This window comes from Symphalangus syndactylus, chromosome 10 (genome assembly GCF_028878055.3).
Source record: "Symphalangus syndactylus isolate Jambi chromosome 10, NHGRI_mSymSyn1-v2.1_pri, whole genome shotgun sequence".
Taxonomy (NCBI): domain Eukaryota; kingdom Metazoa; phylum Chordata; class Mammalia; order Primates; family Hylobatidae; genus Symphalangus; species Symphalangus syndactylus.
This window is the reverse complement of record NC_072432.2, coordinates 100126560-100146172: the sequence shown is the minus strand read 5'-3', so window position 1 is coordinate 100146172 and position 19613 is coordinate 100126560. Positions and strand designations below refer to the sequence as shown.

At 39.3% G+C, this 19613-nt stretch overlaps 1 protein-coding gene across 19 annotated transcripts in view; it reads right to left on the bottom strand.

Annotated features, from left to right (window-relative positions):
- CEP70 (centrosomal protein 70) overlaps window positions 1-19613 on the bottom strand; it is a 158433-nt gene that overhangs the window by 59787 nt on the left and 79033 nt on the right. For 15 of the 19 annotated variants that reach the window (XM_055295269.2, XM_055295270.2, XM_063610705.1 and 12 more), the window contains 5 exons: window positions 12830-12999; window positions 7891-7947; window positions 4761-4848; window positions 4590-4678; window positions 1299-1373 (listed from right to left, as the gene is read on the bottom strand). In XM_055295269.2, coding sequence (XP_055151244.2) covers window positions 1299-1373; window positions 4590-4678; window positions 4761-4848; window positions 7891-7947; window positions 12830-12999 — 479 coding nt within the window. The remainder of the gene's footprint in view (window positions 1-1298; window positions 1374-4589; window positions 4679-4760; window positions 4849-7890; window positions 7948-12829; window positions 13000-19613) is intronic. The other 4 variants (XM_063610715.1, XM_063610713.1, XM_063610709.1 and 1 more) reach the window with 1 other exon arrangement.

The following is a 19613-nucleotide window of genomic DNA, read 5'->3' as shown; positions in this document are numbered from 1 at the left end:
TGGGAAAACTGGCTAGCCATATGTAGAAAGCTGAAACTGGATCCCTTCCTTACACCTTACACAAAAATTAATTCAAGATGGATTAAAGACTTACATGTTAGACCTAAAACCATAAAAACCCTAGAAGAAAACCTAGGCATTACCATTCAGGACATAGGCATGGGCAAGGACTTCACATCTGAAACACCAAAAGCAATGGCAACAAAAGCCAAAATTCACAAATGGGATCTAATTAAACTAAAGAGCTTCTGGACAGCAAAAGAAACTACCATCAGAGTGAACAGGCAACCTACAGAATGGGAGAAAATTTTTGCAATCTACTCATCTGACAAAGGGCTAATATCCAGAATCTACAATGAACTCAAACAAATTTACAAGAAAAAACAAACAACCCCATCAACAAGCGGGCGAAGGATATGAACAGACACTTCTCAAAAGAAGACATTTATGCAACCAAAAGACACATGAAAAAATGCTCATCATCACTGGCCATCAGAGAAATGCAAATCAAAACCACAGTGAGATACCATCTCACACCAGTTAGAATGGCCATCATCAAAAAGTCAGGAAACAACAGGTGCTGGAGAGGATGTGGAGACATAGGAACACTTTTACACTGTTGGTGGGACTGTAAACTAGTTCAACCATTGTGGAAGTCAGTGTGGCGATTCCTCAGGGATCTAGAACTAGAAATACCATTTGACCCAGCCATCCCATTACTGGGTATATACCCAAAGGATAATAAATCATGCTGCTATAAAGACACATGCACATGTATGTTTATTGCGGCACTATTCACAATAGCAAAGACTTAGAACCAACGCAAATGTCCAAAAATGATAGACTGGATTAAGAAAATGTGGCACATATACACCATGGAATACTATGCAGCCATAAAACATGATGAGTTCATGTCCTTTGTAGGGACATGGATGAAGCTGGAAACCAACATTCTCAGCAAACTGTCGCAAGGACAAAAAAACAAACACTGCATGTTCTCACTCATAGTTGGGAACTGAACAATGACAACACATGGACACAGGAAGGGGAACATCACACGCTGGGGCCTGTTGTGGGGTGGGGGGAGGGGGGAGGGATAGCATTTGGAGATATACCTAATGTTAAATGACGAGTTACTGGGTGCAGCACAACAACATGGCTCATGTATACATATGTAACCTGCATGTTGTGCACATGTACCCTTAAAGTATAATAAAAAAATAAAAATAAATAAATAAATAAATAAATAAAATAAAAAATCCTAATAAAAGAAGCAATTTTGGTAAAAATATAATTACTTGATGTTTTTCTTAAGGGCTTTTTCCAGTTTCTTCACCTGCTGTTTATAAAGTCTTAATTCATGCTGTGTGGGCCTGTGGAAAATAAATAATTATAAATTAATTCAATGTACTGAATAAAACCATAAAGGTACTTAAATAAACGACATACAATACTTTGTTACTTGTCGCAAATATACTTATTGAACTTCTGAAAATATTTCATGACTGCTAATTTGGAGTTTACTGGCCATTTAGATTTCTTATTCTCTGTAATCCCTTATTCAAAGCCTTTTAGTCATTTTTTGCTGCTAATCTATTACTTGTTTTTATAGTGAAATATTTCAAGTATACAGACAAAAACAGAGAACATTATAACAAATCCTGGTGCATCCACCACCTAACTTTATCAAATTCGAATATTAACAGATTTGATTCAAATCTTAACTCAAACTTTATACATATACTTAAAATTCCCTCATTAATGTCATTCTTCTCCTTCCCATACCATAGAGAACCACTATCCTCAATTCATTTTCCATTATTCCCATGTATGTTTTTAAATTTTTACTACATATTTATATAATCATAAATTTACATATTATTGTGTTCAAGGTTTTCACATTTTATATAAATGGCTTATGCTAGGTATCAGGTCCTTCTCTCCATTAAGGTGTAAGTTTTTTCTTGTTGTTGTTTTTTGTTTGTCACCTAGGCTGGAGTGCAGTGGCACAAGTTCAACTCACTGCAACCTCCGCCTCCCAGGTTCAAGCTATTCTCCCACCTTGGCCTCTTGAATAGCTGGGACTACAGATGTGTACCACCACACATGGCTGATTTTTGTATTTTTTCGGTAAAGACAGGGTTTCACCAAGTTGGCCAGGCTGGTCTCAAACTCCTGACCTCAGGAGGCCCGCCTCGGCCTCCTAAAGTGCTGGGATTACAGGCGTGAGCCACTGCGCCCAGCCATTAAAGTATAAGCTTATTGAGAACAGGAAATTTGTTTTGGTCTCTTCTTCACCCCAGAGTTTGGGACAGTGTCTAACTTACTACAGGTATTCAAGTATTTGTTGAATGAAAAAAGGCTCAACGATGTTCATTCTTTATTACATAGATGAGTGTCATCCTTTTATAGCTATGCTGGATATACCTTTCTGTTGTGTGCCATTATAAATTTTACTTTTCTTCTCATCCCACAGCACAGGAATAAGAATAACAAGGCACTGTAGTATAATTTGAGAATGAGAACTCCTCTGGCATAAGACTGAATCTAATATAGTAAATATTAATGTATTATACATTTCAAAATCACTAAGAGTAAATTTCAAATGTTTTCAACCACAAAAGGTATTAGATGATGGATGTGTTAATTAGCTTGATTTAATGATTCTGCATTATAATCATGAATCGTAACATCACTTTGTGCCTCATAAATATATACAGCTGTAATTTGTCAATTAGCAATTAAAATAAAAATTTAATAATCATGCTGAGTGAAAGACGATCGACAAAAAAGAGTAAATATTGTATAGCTCCACTTATAATAAGTCTAGGAAATATAAACTAATGTATAATGACTGACAGCAAATCAGTGGTTGCCTCAGGCAAAGGCAAAGAGGGGCAGGAGGGATTACAAAAGGGGCAAGAGATAACTTTTAGGGTTTTTTGCTTTAAGAGACAGGGTCTCTGTTGCCCAGGTTGGAGTGTAGTGGTGTCATCACAGCTCACTGCAGCCTTGACCTCCTGGGCTCAAGCGATCTTCTCACCTCAGCCTCCTTAGTAGCTGGGACTGCAGGAGTATGCTACCATGCCTGGCTAATTTTTTTTTTTTTAAAAATATGGAACGCTTCACGAATTTGCGTGTCATCCTTGTGCAGGCCTGGCTAATTTTTAAAATTATTTGTAGAGATGAGGTCTCGTGTTGCTCAGGCTGGTCTCAAACTCCTGGCCTCAAACAATCCTCCTACCTGGGCTTCCCAAAGTGCTGGTATTATAGGCATGAGCCACTGCACCTAGCCTCCAAGGTGATTATCTGGAGTATAAGTGTTTCACAGGTGTATACACATATCAAAATTCAGTAAATTGTGTACCTTACATATATGCAGTGTACTGTACATCAATTGTAACTCATTAAAGCTATTTTTTAAAAGCAAAAAAAAAAAAAAAGACTGAATCTATTTGAAGTTGTTGTTTTTTTTTTTTTTTTTTTTTTATTCGCTCTGTCACCCAGGCTGGAGTACAGTGACAAGATCATGGCTCACTGCAGCCTTGACCTCCTGGGGTCAAGTGATCCTTCTACCTCAGTCTTCGGAGTAGCTGGGACTACAGCCACAGACCACCACATCCGGCTAATTTTTATATTTTTTGTAGAGAAGGAGTTTTTCCATGTTGCCCATGCTGGTCTTGAATTCCTGCCTCAAGCAATCCACCTGCCTCAGCCTCCCAAAGTGCTGAGATTACAGGCAAAAGCCACTATTCTTAGCTAGTTTTATCTTCTTCAATGTGGACTCCTATTTTCTCATTTCCCTTGCCTACCCATGTGCTCGTTCCTTTCATAAGTTATCATGGGAAAGAACTGACTAAAGTGAGTATAAGAATATTATGTACTCATGATTAGCTTTAGAGCAAAGGAGCTAGAATGGTGCATTTAATATTCCAAATTCCAGTATGTTTACTTTTCAAAGGATGAAGAAAAACTGGCCGGATGCAGTGGCTCATGCCTGTAATTCTAGTCCTTTGGGAATTCTGGCACTGAGCCTCGGAGTTCAAGACCAGCCTAGGCAACACAGGGAGACCCCATCGCTACCAAACAAAAAATTAAAAAATTAGAGGCTGAGCATGGTGGCTCATGCCTGTAATCCCAGCACTTTGGGAGGCCAAGGAGAAAGGATCACTTGAGGTCAGAAGTCCGAGATCAGCCTGACAAACATGGCCAAACCTCATCTCTACTAAAAACACACAAAATAGCCAGCCGTCATGGTGTGCACCTGTAATCCCAGCTACTCGGGAGGCTGAGGCAGAAGAATCGCTTGAACTTGGGAGACAGAGGTTGCAGTGAGCTGAGATCGCGCCACTGAACTCCAGCCTGGGCGACAGAGTGAGACTCTGTCTCAATTAAAATTAAATAATTTTCAAAATTAGCTGGGTGTGGTGGCTCACACCCATAGCCCCAGCTACTTAAGAGGCTGAAGTGGAAAAATTGCTTGATCCCTGGAGGTCAAGGCTGCAGTGAGACGTGATCACACCATTGCACTTGGCCTGAGTGACAGAGTGAGACCCTGTCTCAGAAAAAAAAAAATAAGTTTCTCTCACCTGGTTTCCAAATCTTTTTGGAGGTTCAGCTTTTCACTTGAAAGTGCATCAATCTTAGATTTTGATTCCTTGAGTTGATTCTGTAATGACTGCAACACATTTCATAGAAAAATAATTAACTTTCTTAGATTACTTATTAAAAAGTATTTATTAGTTATGCAGTCCCCATACCATTAAAAGGCCTTTATAAGTTGGTGAGGCATCCAGATTTCTGTAGTCGTTTTCTTCTTCTGACTGACTTTCATCTTCTTTATATTGCCTATGAAAATATGTATGCAGTATACTTATGAAAAATCTATCTTCAAAGAAAAAAACTAAACCAATGTAATGAGGGTTTACTAATCTAAACATGAATTAAAATTAATCCAAATTTCCTACTTGTTCTTATAGAGAATGGTATTAGAACACTACTACTATCTAATATTATAGTACATACAGTATCCATTTATTCTCTCTTTACTTAGAATATATGATCCATGAGGACCAGAACTTTGTCTTATTCACCCCTGTATCTCACAGCCTAGAAAAAGTATGGAATATAAGAGGAGGTGAAAAAGCACTGCTGAATAAACAAACAAAACATAGGTGGAACATCCATGTTCTTTTAAAAAATACATTCTCCTCATACTATTTTTTCCTTCTAGTACTTTTAGGTCACCAAAAAACCTATATTAAACAAATGCAGATCATAAGTGGAAAAAGCAACAGATTTAATAGTCTTGGTTCAAGCCTTGATAACACCACTAACTAGTTGTATTATCTGAATAAGTCAATCTCTCAGAATTTATTTTCTCATCTGTAAAATAGTATCCGTCACATCTACTTTACAGGACTGGTGTAAAAAGCAAATGAAAGATAACTGAAGGACTCTGTGAAATGCAAAGTGCTAGCAAATAAGGTATGATTATTTTTAGCAATCTTGATTAACTATCAATGTGATGTCCTATATGGTAACCAATAGCTACATGAGCTAGTGGTTACCACTTAACACTTGAAATATGGGTAATGCCACCAAAGAACTAAACTTTTAATTTCATTAAATCTTAAATTTAAAAATTGAAGCAGTATAAAATACTTTTCTGTTAAACACAACTTTATTGTTTAGGACTACATTTCACTTTAACTGTTGTATCACATAAAGTATTACTATTGTAGCCTAGTATGCACTGGGTACACGCATGATTTCTAGTATTACACATAAACATATCACCAGTCTAGTAAGTATCAATGGATTGATTCAGTTCAAATGATTTATTTATTCCCAATGTGTTTATTTTACGCATGTGCATATAGTCTGATGATAAAAACAACAACAACAACAAAAAACTTCGGACAACACTGGCCTTAAAAAAATGGACAAGCAGAGAAGCTTTTGCCACTGCAAGAGGCCCATGTCCCACCTGTCTTCTTCCTTTGGTCTTGCTGCTTCTGTTCTACAGGGTCATAGCTCTTTTCCTCTGCCTCCTGTTTATCTTACTTAGGCCTCCAAATCTTGGCCTGTTTTCCCCCCTTCTCTTTCATCTTCTTTACTCATGTAATACTTGTCAATGAATTGTTACATCCTCCTGTTACAGTACTCCTACTTCTTTAGGTGATACCTATATCCTATTTGTAGATCTCAAAATCTATCCTGAAATTGCCAGAATCTCACTTTCAAGTTAGTACTCACTCTTAGAAAGGAGACTGAGTTTATAATATAAACTCCGCTCAGTCAATGAATCCTGAAAAACCCCTTCCTTAGGAGACTCTTTTTATTGCTGCAAAGTTTCCCATTTGTAGAATATTATTTATTAATGTATCTCCTATTTTCTTCCTATCCTCCACTTCCCTCAATAAGACATCCAATCCAAATATCTGACCCAAGGATAATTTGTATAGGCCAAAATACTTTACTTCAGCTAGACAACTGATGAAAAGCTTTTTCAGTTAAAAAGTGATTCTTTTCCAAGCACTCATTCCTCAGCCCCAGATTTTCATTACAAATTCATGACAACTAAATTCAATACCACCACTCCAATGGCCTCAATCCTTTTATCATCTTTAGTCAGAGAACCCCGTTTGCAGAACTCTACAAGTACCTCTCACATCATATTCTACACAAAAGATCTCCTGCTGGCTATGTTATGTTAAATCTTTTCTACTCTTACTAAAAACCCCAAATCCCCTCTCTTCATCATCTAGACTGGGGTCAGCAAACTGCCGTCTGCAGGCTATATTCAGCAGGCTGTTGGTTTTGTACTGTTTTTATTGGAACACACCTGTGCCAATTCATTTACATATTATCTGTCACTGATTTTGTGCTACAACAGCTGAGTTGAGTACTTGTCCTATCTTTGTAGAATCTCCAACATTTAAACGACAGTTTCATTTAGAAGTCAGAAGGTCCCTGAAGCTACTTGATAATAAAATGCTGCTTTCTGAAAAGAATATAAAGCAAGAAGTTGCTTTTTAATTAGTTTTTCTCTTCTTCCTTTCCTTCTTCTTTTCCTTTTCCTTTCTTTTTTGGAGTCCCCACAGTACTACAGATAATCAGCAACCAGCAACCCACAGAGCTCTGCCATTATTCTCTCCAAGATTTTGGAAAGTCGCTATTCTTGGGGCAAGAATACTAGAGCGTACGCTTCATAAAAGTGAAGAATTTATCTGCCTTATTATGGGATCCTAATTATTTAGAACATGGTACAAAATAGGTGCTCAAATAAATATTTGTTAAAAGAACTGCTCCATCTATAAATAATAAAAAGATTAGCTACTGTTTTAGTGACCTTACATTAAAGCACTTTAGATTATATGTTAGATATCCTTCAGCTATTTTAGTTTAGCCAAAGACCATTTATCTATGCTTATTTAATCAGGCGATAAGTGTGTTTTAATCTATAAGCTTGATTTTTCACTGACATCTTATCTTTATCTCACATAAATCTGCATACTAATTAGGTTACACTTTGGTAGGCAGCCAATCTAATTCTATGCACTTTGTGGATATACTTGGTAACTACTCAGGGGCTAGATCACATCAGTAGAAAAAATTATAATACTTCAAGAAAATAAAGGGAAATATCATTTCTGCTGTGACCAATACTTTGGTGATAATTAAGTATATATAATTTAACATAAATACAACAATACATCTTGACTTAGGTTGTAAAATACAATCTTCAAGTTCTTTATAAAAAAGAACTTCACAGTGACATATTAGGTGGATTTCCATAGTATATTTAAAGTTTTAAAAGCTACAGAAACTTCTGGTGTGACTACTGGATTAAAAACTTTAAAAACTGTAATACAGGATTAGTCGTACCTTTGTGTATGAATTTTTCTAATTTTAGATTCATAGTAATCAATTAGACAAAGCAACCTAGAAAACAGAATATTGAATTATTTTCAAAATGTGGTATTACAGCATCTACTAGTTTCGCCACATAATTTCAAATTACAGTGTAAAAGTAAGTGCAGATTATCTGGCAGGCTTTAAAAAATTTAAGTGATTCTTACCAGAAAGCAAATACGATACTAAGTCATATGTTATATTAATTTCAAAGTATAGATTTAAAAATAACTATAAACATTATATCTCAACATATTAAATGCATATCTTCCTTGTCCCAACAATTCTACCTCTAGCAATATCTCCCACAGAAATATGTCAAAGGATGCAACTCAATATGAACAAAGTTGTTCACTGCACCATTATTTATAAGAGTGAAAAGCCAGAAATAATTTAACTCTCCATCAGGAGAAAGGTTAAATAAATAATGGCACATTCATACAATAGAAAATAATGGGCCAGGTGCAGCGGCTCAAGCCTGTAATCCCAGCACTTTGGGAGGCCGAGGCAGGCGGATCACAAGGTCAGGAGTTTGAGACCATCCTGGCCAACATGGTGAAACCCCATCTCTATTAAAAATACAAAAAATTAGCTGGGCGTCGTGGCGAGTGCCTGTAGTCCCAGCTACTCGGGAGGCTAAGGCAGGAGAATCACTTGAACCCGGGAGGCGGGGCTTGCAGTGAGCCAAGAGTGCACCACTGCACTACAGCCTGGCGACAGAGCAAGACTCCGTCTCAAAAAAAAAAAAAAAAGAAAACAATGGAGAAGTAGAAAAAACAATGTAAATTTGTATGTCCTTAACAAGGAATGATGATGGAAAAAATTAATGTTGCATAATCAAATGTATATTTTTTACTTTTGTCTACAAAGAAAAAAGTTAGATGTGAATATGTATATTGAAAAAGAACTGGCCCGGCGCGGTGGCTCATGCTTGTAATCCCAGCCCTTTGGGAGGCCGAGGCGGGCGGATCACGAGGTCAGGAGATCGAGACCACGGTGAAACCCCGTCTCTACTAAAAATACAAAAAATTAGCCGGGCGTGGTGGTGGGCGCCTGTAGTCCCAGCTACTCGGAGCGGCTGAGGCAGGAGAATGGCGTGAACCCGGGAAGCGGAGCTTGCAGTGAGCCGAGATTGGGCCACTGCACTCCAGCCTGGGCGACAGAGCGAGACTCCGTCTCAAAAAAAGAAAAAAAAAAGAAAAAGAACTCTGTGGGTTCTTAACCAGGGAATAATATTGTAAGCTAGCGGGTGTATGGAGGGGCAATGTTGCCATATTGACTAGTTGTAGAGGGGGCAGAATGCTAAAAATTCATCAGTAAACAACACAATACACAAAGAACTGCCTCACTCAAAATGCCAACGGGACTCCTTTTGAGAAACAGTAGGAAGGACACACACCAAATTTTAGGAGAGGAGGTTATCTCTGGGATGTGGGGATTAGGAAAGCAAGCAGATTTGTTACATTTTACCATATACACTTTCATATTGTTTGAATTATTTATTTTTTTTTTGTTTGTTGGTTTTTTGAGATGGAGTCACGCTCTGTCGCCCAGGCTAGAGTGCAGTGGCATGATCTTGGCTCACTGCAAGCTCCACCTTCTGGGTTCTCGCCATTCTCCTGCCTCAGCCCCCCAGTAGCTGGGACTACAGGCGCCTGCCACCACGCCCGGCTAATTTTTTGTATTTTTAGTAGAGACAGGGTTTCACCGTGTTAGCCAGGATGGTCTCGATCTCCTAACCTCGTGATCCGCCCGCCTCGGCCTCCCAAAGTGCTGGGATTACAGGCGTAAGCCACCGTGCCCGGCCTCAATTTTTAGAAACATTTATTGCTTTTGTCATTTAAAAAATGAGAGAAAAACAAAATAATACTATGCTTTCATGTGTTATTCTTTTTAAAGGAACAATATACTGTTTCTCTCCTATCTTGGGGAAACATTACCAACCCATCCCCCTTTTCAGAACTAATGCAGCCAATTGTGCTCTTAATGTCGCAACTTTCTAGATTACTCTTTCTCCCTTCAACCCTTCCCCAATTACTCTTTTTCTCTTCAAGCCTTCTGCATCTTAACATATACCAGCTTTCACATTATCCTGAAAATATGCTTTATTCTTCTTTATATCCTACACAAATCCTCTTGACCTACTTCCCCCTTATGCTATGATTCTATTTCTAATCTTTTCCTTTATAGCAAACTTCATTCATTCTGAGTGATTGTAACCAATTATCTTCAATAAAGTTTTAGGGAGGACTTATTACATGTTAAGTACCGGGAATTCTGAGCAGATAAAATAGTGGGAAAGTAAACAAGTTAACCAATGAGGAAGCATGCAACACTGCCGATCACCCTCTCCTTGAAACACTTTTGTTCCTTGGTTATCATGATACCCAAACACAATTCCTCTTCTGCCTCTTCTTTCTCTATATGGAATTTGGAAGTTCTCTGGAGTTTGGCCCTTTTAACAACAGGCCTGATATGTCTACATGGATGACTGAAGGTGCCTAAGCATATATCCATAAATGAATTCATCAGTTTCTTCCCCGTTCCTTCAAATGTAGTTTAAAAACTGGCCATCTTTGACTCCTCCACTCCTTTCAACATCTATAGCCCATTCGTCTGGACAACTCCTGTCCATCTTTGCAGTATCTCTCCCTTTTTTTTGGTCCTAGTTAAGACCTTCATTAGCCCTCTACTACTACAACCAATTACTAACTTGTCTTTCTCTGGGTTTAATCTCCTTGCTCAGAAATCTTTGGGTATCTTATCTTCCCTGCCACACAGAAAGTAGAACTCAAACTCTTCGGCCAATTTAAGTCTCTCAAAGTTAAAGCATACTTTCCATATTGTCATATTGTCTCTTAAGACTCTTCCCAGAATCTCATGTATCCTATGCTCCAGACCTCTTGGACTCTTGACGTCCCAAACACATTCACTTTTCCTATTACCATATTTCTCTAATTGAAACATCCTTTCTCTCACCTCTGCCTATTAATATTCTATAGTTCCTAGTAGTCCAGCTAAAAAGATGACTCATTCACGAAGCCTATGTAGTCATTCTTACCTTTCACTAATTTCTCCCTATGTCACACCCACTTAGTATCCTATCTGCCCCACTTTATAGTACATACCACTATCTGCTTTATATTTTACTTACTTGCATATGTGTCTATGTACCCAACTAGACTATCAGGTCACTGAATACAGGAATCATGGCTTTCCTCATCTGTGTGTGCCCTATTAGCCCAGTACCTGTGTAACTTTTAATGATATCTGTAGTGGCTACAACTCATGTATTTCCAAAAGGTTTAATTCACAATTTTTCATTTCAGTGTCTCAAACTGAAAGTTCGCACTGATAAAAATCAAACAAAGTGGAAAATCTCTGGCCCACTGGACAAATTCATACCTGAATTAGCCTGACTTCATCTGGTACATTGCAGGTTCCGTCAGTGCTTCTCTCACCCTCTTACCCAGTCATCTTAACTGTTTTTTGTTTTTTCATTCTTCCCTTCCAATTTCTCTCTTCTTCTTCCCACTGTACTTCTCTCTCCCTCACCTCTCTCCTATTTATTCTTCCTTACCTCTCCTATTTTTCTTACCTCGCCTCCCTCTTCTATTTATTCACGCCTCTCACTAACATTTTTATTTATTTTTATGTGTTTGTCCTTACCTTTCCTTCAAGAGGATGGAAATTATGTATGTGTATATATGTGTATTATCTCTCAAATAATTATCAAAAAATCTATAGTTTTAACTTGTTTTTACTTTATATCTGACCTCATTTATTTTTATAGTAAAATAGAAACATCTAATTATTCAAGATTTCCAATCCTATTAGGTAAACATATAATACCGCTTAAAATGCAATCGGTTTAAACTGTTCAGAGAAAAAAAGAAGGTGCTAGTACATAAACAAGAGAGAATATGTATATAATATCCATACTACTTATATTGCTAAAAATAACACTAAACATTTAAAATCAATTACCTATAGGGGAGGTAAGGATAGGATAGAATAAAGAGGACAGGAATGAAAACACAACTTCTCTGAATATAAATAACAAATAGTTTTGATTTTGCAATTATATAAATGTTTACACATTCAAAAGTAAAAATTTAAAAAGCAATCCCTGAAAATTGAAAAGAAATTGAAACAAACCTAACTGCATTGTAATTTGGTGATGCAAACACGCAGAGAAATAAGTATTTCAAGATATTTTAGAAATATACATCTTGACTGCATACATAGTGGAATATATTAATATCAAAGAGAGCTGCCCAGAAATTTAAATTTCATTCAGTAGGCTTATTGTTAGTAATTCTAGTTTTATTATTTTGAAACTATTTTTATGTATTATAGGATATAGCAAATAATTATAATATTGTTCTTAAGAATGATTTTCAGTAGAAAAGACAACAGTTACAAATGTAAAATCAGAATTTAAATAAAAATACTATCAACTTCAGCTGGGTTAAAAAAAAATCAATGATGATTTTTTTTTTTCCTCCAAAATATATAGTCCCTGGCTCTTTCCACTAAAAACTCCTAAAATCAATAACATAGTAAAACTAAGCAACCCTAAAACCCATACAGTGATCTCTCAATATTATTCTTCACTAAAAGGATCAGTTATTTTGAGAAATGTCTGATTAATTATGAATTTATGTAAAAGTTTAGTGTTACTTTTAGTAAATGTGCAATTCCATTCTTCAAAGGACCTCTAGAACCAAAAAAAAAAAAAAAAAAAAAAGAACAGGATGAGCAGGGAAGAACAATGCAGAAGAGGAGGAGGGAGAGGCTTTTCTAGTTTATAAGAGTTATAACCACCCCCAAGATAATATCAGGTAAAACAAACAAACAAACAAACAAAACAATGACTCAAGCTACATATCAATTTATGTAGCAAAATTACTGTCTATCCAAGACGGTATGAGGAACTCTTTTGCACAGATAGGCAAACACTCTGTTTTGAGTGACAATGCGATCTTCTTCCTCCTTTCTTAATCTACAGACTTCCATTTGCAAAGAAGCAATAGTTTCTTGTTGCTCCATTCGTTTTTTCTTATAATGCTGGCACTTCACCTATAAGATATTTTTTAAAAACATAATTATGATATGTACATCTAGGACGTGCTATCCTAACAATATTGTACACAAAGGCATCTTCATAGTTTCTATTGAGCTGTTTCATTCAAGAACTTCAGTACTGAGGCTGTTTTTAAATGAGTATAAGCTCCAGGAACATTAATATATCATAAACCTGAAAAAATATAAGTCAAATAGGTATAAAATGGGGAAACTACAGTTCATAATTGCATGCATTCAAGACATTTCTTACCAAGTAAAGGAACTCAAGAATTTCCATAAAACTGGTATAATTTCATGTTTAAGTTTATATTAAAACAATAATCAGGAAAGAATCAATATTAATTAGGGATTGCAAATGGTGTAGTCAACTTAGGCATTCATGCAATGTGGGCTAATGCAAACTCACGGTAAGTCCATAACCAGGAAATTATCATCAAGAAATAATCAGGGAGAATGACATCACTAAAATGGCAGAGTTGAAGCAATCTGGCTTCACTTCCCCCAGCAGAAAACCAAAAACCAATATCCAATGCCAAGATTATTACCAGCAATATCCCAGAACTCAAATATGAGGATGGGACAATCCCCGGGACCACAAAGAAGTGAAAAAATTTCAAGCAGATGGTAAGAGAATCAGAATTCTGTAACTGTGATGCCTCTCCCCTAATCTGCAAGGAACTGCCTGTGGAAAATTTTCCCCAGACTCAGTTTCTACACTGGAAAAAGTGAGATCAAGACCAACTTCCCCACCATCTTGGGTTCCTTGCAGGAGAATTGTTCCTGCCTGAACCCACAGAAAGCATCACAAGTGCCTATAGGAAGAAAAACTCCTGAGAGCAACCAAAGACAAAGATGGAAGGTGGGAATAGCAGCAACCGCAGCCTGCAAAATCTGCTTGGAATCTCAGCCAAAGAAGATGCTAAATCAGAGTGGCTGTTCAGCAGCACCACACTGTAGGAGATAACACTCTACAGGTTCGCTGGGTATGAAACCCTAGCCAGCTTTTCCACACAGCTGGGGTATCCCATTTGGGATCTCCCCAACCTAGGACAATCAGCACTCTGAATGCTTGCCAGAGCTTTGGCAAACCTGGACATGAGCCGCCATCTAGTACCAAGAAGGAGGCAGTGACCTAGCATAAAGGAAATTCAACAGGTGAATTGTAAAGAACCTCTATGTAACCATATCCAAGAAAAACCCAAACAAGCCAGACAGTGAAAACTGAAATAACTAATCTTTCAATGAGAAGACATAGATATATGTCCACAAGAAACAACAGCAAACAAAGAACCATGACCCCCACAGATGGAAAAACGAGCCAGTGACTGACCCTAACGAGACACTGATGTGAGATTCTTCAGATCAACAATCCTTTTTATTTTTCTTTTTTTTAAGTCATCTGGTTCTGGGCCTTTATTTGTTCAGAGGTTTTGATTATTGACATAATCCATTGTTACACATCTACTAAAGTTTTTTACTTCTTCTTGAGCCAGTTTTGGCAATTTCTGTGTTGCTAGAAATGTGTCCATTTCATCTAGGTTAGCTAATCTGTTGTCATATAATTGTTCAAATTATAGTCTTATAATCATTGCTTTAATGGAGGGGTGGAGGTTTAGGGTTTACTTCCTCACAACTTTCAGTGATGTTAAATCTTTTTTATCATTGTTTTTGTTTGTTTGTTTGAGACAGAGTCTCACTGTCACCCAGGCTGGAGTGCAGTGGCATGATCTGAGCTTACTGCAACTTCTACCTCCTGGGTTCAAGTGATTCTCCTGCCTCACCCGAGTTGCTAGGATTACAGGTGTGTACCATCACACCTGGATAATTTCTGTATTTTTAGTAGAGACAGGGTTTCACCATGTTGGGCAGGCTGGTCTGACCTCAAGTGGTCCTCCTGCCTTGGCCTCCGAAAGTGCTGGGATTATAGGCAGGGGCCACCATGCCCAGCCCTTTTTATAATTGTTACAGAATTTTAATGTTATATCTCTATATTCCTTAATCATTGCTTCTTCCTAATCTCTGTCTGCCCAGGATTCAAAAACTCAGTAAACTCCAATATAACACAGGAAATCAATTCAGAAATCTATCAGTGAAATTTTAAAAAGGTATTGAAATAACAACTTTAAAAAAATCAAACAGAAATCCTGGGACTGAGAAATATATTCCCTGAACTGAAAAATGCATTAGAGGCTTTTAATAGCAGAATGGATCAAGCAGAGGAAAGAATCAGTGAGCTTGAAGACAGGCTACTTGAAAAATACACAGAGAAGAAAAAGAAAAAAGAATACCTACAAAATATAGAAAATTACCTCAAAAGAGCAAATCTAAGAATCATTGGCCCTCAAGAAGGAGTTGAAAAAGAGCAAGGGGTGGAAAACTTATTCAAAGAAATAGTAACAGAAAACTATCCAAATTTACACAAAGATATAAACATCCATGAACAGGAAGGTCAGAGATCACCAAACAGATTCAATTCAAATAAGCCTACCCCCAGGCATATAATAAATTCTAACCTGGGCAATACCATACTGGACATAGGAATGAGTAAAGATTTCATGACAAAAACACCAAAAGCAATTGCAACAGAAGCAAAAATTGACAAATGGGATCTAACTAAACTTAAGAGCTTCTGCATAGCAAAAGTAACAAAGTAAATAGACAACCTACACAATGGGAGGAAATATCTGAAACTATGCATCTGACAAAGGTCTAACGGCCAGCATCTATAAGGAACTAAATTTACAAGAGAAAAACAAATTCATTAAAAAGTCAGCAAAGGACATGAATAGACACTTTTCAAAAGAAGACATACATGCAGCCAACAAGCATATAGGCCTCACCCGAGTTATAGGCCGGGCGCGGTGGCTCATGCCTGTAATCCCAACATTTTGGGAGGCTGAGGCAAGTGGATCACCTGAGGCCAGGAGTTCGAGACCAGCCGGGCCAACATGGTGAAACCCACTCTCTACTAAAAATAAATTATTCAGACATGGTGGCACGCGCCTGTAGTCCCAGCTACTCAGGAGGCTGAAGGAGGGGAATTGCTTGAACCCAGGAGGCTGTGGTGAGCAGAGATCACACCACTGCACTCCAGCCTGGGCAACAGGGCAAGACTATGTCAAAAAAAAAAAAAGCTCAATATCACTGATCATTAGAGAAATGCAAATCAAAACCACAATGAGATACCATCTCACACCAGTCAGAAGGCTATTATTAAAAAGTAAAAAAATAACAACAGATGCTGGCAAGGTTGCAGAGGAAAGGGAACACTTATACACTGTTGATGGGAGTGTAAATTATTTCAACCATTGTGGAAAGCAGTATGGCAATTCCTCAAAGAGCTAAAAGCAGAACTACCATTTGACCCAGCAATCTCATTATTGGGTATATACCCAGAGGAATACAAATCATTCTACCATAAAGACACATGCACGAATGTTCACTGCAGCACTATTCACAACAGTAAAAACATGGAATCAACTGAAATACTCATCAATGGTAGTCTGGATAAAGAAAACGTGGTACATATACACCATAGAATACTACACAGCCATAAAAAAGAACAAGATCATGTCTTTTGCGAGAACATGGATGGAGCTGAAGGGCATTATCCTTAGCAAACTAATGCAGAACAGAAAACCAAATACTACTTGTTCTTACTTATAAGTGGGAGCTAAATGATGAGAACTTATGAACACAAAGAAGGTAACAACAGACACTGGGGTGGAGGGTGGGAGAAGGAGGAGAAGCAGAAAAGATAACTATTGGGTACTGGGCTTAATGCCTGGGTGATGAAATAATCTGTATAACAAACCCTCATGAGACAAGTTTACCTATGTAACAAATCTTCACATTTACCCAAATCTAAAAGTTTAATAAATAAGTACATTCTCAAAGTCAGGCACAAAGAGAAGATCCTAAAAGCATCAAGAGAAAAGAAGAAAACAACATATAAAGGAGCTCTGATTTATCTGGCAATAGAATCCTCAGCAGAAAGCATATTGGCCAGGAGGGAGTGAAATGACATATTCAAAGTGGTGCTGAAAGAAAAAGAAAAAGAAAAAAAAAAAACCTGTCAGCCAAGAATATTATTCTTAGCAAAGCTATCTTTGAAATACAAAGGAGATAAAGCCTTTACCAGGACAAGCAAACACTTGAAAGGGACTCATAAGAAATGCTAAAGGGAGTTCTTCACTATGAAAGAGAAGGACACCACATGCAAAAACAAAAAAATATTTGAAGGTATAAAATCCATTGGTAAGAGTGAGTATACAGACAAACACGGAATACTCTAATAATATAATTGTGGTGTGTAATCCAGTCATATCTCTAGTATGAATACTAAAAGACAAATCTACTTAAAACAATAGGCTAGGCACAGTGGCTCATGCCTATAATCCCAGCACGTTGGGAGGCAGAGACAGGCAGATTGCTTGAGCTCAGGAATTTGAGACAAGCCAGGGCAATATGGCAAAGCCCCGTCTCTACCAAAAATACAAAAAGTTAGCTGGGTGTCATAGCACACACCTATGATCCCAGCTACTTGAGAGGCTGAGGTGGGAGCATCACAGGATCCTTAGGGTGTTGCTTCACCAGCCAGAAACCTCTGTGGCCAGTGGCACCTTTGCTTGAGTTTTGCTTACACCCGCTGGGCTTATTCCGCCCACTCGGCCTGGCAGGCTGCACTCAGTTTGTGCTACCAGCCCAGACCCCATGCCTGCCAAGGGCAAGCCAGGTGCAGAGCAGTGAGGGGTGTGTGAGTTAGCAAATGAGAGGTCCGGCTACATGCACAGCCAGGCACACTGGCTGTTGAGGTGAGGCAGGCAGCTCCAGCCACCACCACAGGCACTGGCTCCATGTGAGGCTGTGGCCAGACCAGATGTACTGCAAGCAGCTTCTGCTGTGGACACCAATGTCTGGACAAGGGGAATGCAGTGGTGCCTGAAAGCTCAGAGATGCCAGGAACCACAGAGGCCCAAAGAGGGTGTTATAGTGTATCAGAGCCCTGGCTCTGGGAGCCCTGAGGTCTGGGATCCCAGAAGAGTCACAACTCTTCTCTCCTTGTTGCCTGCAGCACAGCAAGTTGGGGGATGTGTTTCAGGTGGCACATGTTTCAGCCCATTTGTGTTACAGCTGTTTCAGTCCCACTGCCCTGCTCTGACCAGTGGCTCCTGGGCTGGCCCGGCCCCACAGCTGCTTCCCATTGCATAGGGCAGCCACCAGGTGCCAGTGGAGGGTGGGAGGCCTATGGTGTGACAGCAGTTCTGGCTCAGGAATCCTGAGGTCTGGGCCCCTAGAAAGGTCACCACTCTTTACTCACGCAGTATGTGTGTGTCACCACCCACAGCCCAGCGAGTCGGCCAGGAACGTGTTACAGCTCCTTTCACTCCCGCCATTCAGTGAGTCACAAGTTCTTGTCCTGTGTCCAGGAAGAATGAGGTTACACAGACAACTGGAAGGTGAGCAAGGTGGAGAGAAGCCTTATTGAGTGACAGAACAGCTCTCAGTAGAGAGGAGACCCTAAGTGGGCAGCTCCTATCCACAGTCAGGTAGTCCCAATGAGTTGATGAGTCCCTGAGTCCAGCTGAGCCTTGGGTTTTTACGGGCTCAGAAGGGAGGAAGTATGTGCTGACTGGTCCATGGACAGCCATGGGAAGGCCTGGAAAAAGCATCATCCAATTGGCCAAAAGGCATCAAGGAAGTTCTCACTCCAGGTTGCGGACTCCACCTGGCACTGGCAGCCTGGCCTCCAGGCTTCAGGCTGTCCTTGGCTTGAAGGTGAGGTTTCACTGAGGACCTGCCCCTTCTGCCTAGGAACCTGTCTGCCTCTCACCGCCATCAACATGCCATCTGCGGTGCCCAGGCTGTCCGCACTGAGGGGCGCCCACAGGCCCACGCCAAGCTGCCCTCAAACTCCCGGCCTCCCTTCTGTGCTCATCGGCATCCAAAGTCTTGGGGGAGCCAAGGCAGTAGGGGGCTGGCATGTCAGCACTACCCTGAGTGTGCACACACCTGACTGGGTCATGACAGCACCCGTGCTCAGCCACAACTTCACTCTACACCAGAGTGGGTGCTGGGAGTGAAGAGGCCAGGCAGTGGGAGCAAGTACTTCCAAGCCTGAGGGGGCAGGGGGCTTTCCAGGCCCATAAGAGCACAGGGATGCCCAAGTCCAAAGCTGCAGCTGGGCAACTGCAGCTGGGCAGCTGCAGCTGTGGCTGGGAGCACAGGGTCCCCACTGGGATCACCTGTTCCTAGCCCCTGATGGCTCCACGGAGCACGCAGCCCCGGCCACACTTCCTCCACTGCTGGCTCCCTCACAGCAGCTGCTTCAGATTTGCTGCCACCTCTATCAGGAGGATAGCTTGAGCCTGGGAAGTGGAGGTTGCAGTGAACTGAGATTGCACCACTGCACTCCAACCTGGGTGACAGAGTGAGACCCCATCGCAAAAAAAAAAAAAAAAAAAAAAAAAAAGCTCCCCCCAAAAAAAAACTACAGCAACTTGTTAAGGTATAGGTAATATAAAAAGATGTAAACTGAGACAACAAAAAGTCATAATGTGATGGAGTAAAAGTGTAGAATGTTTAATTTTTCCTTTGCTTGTTTCTAT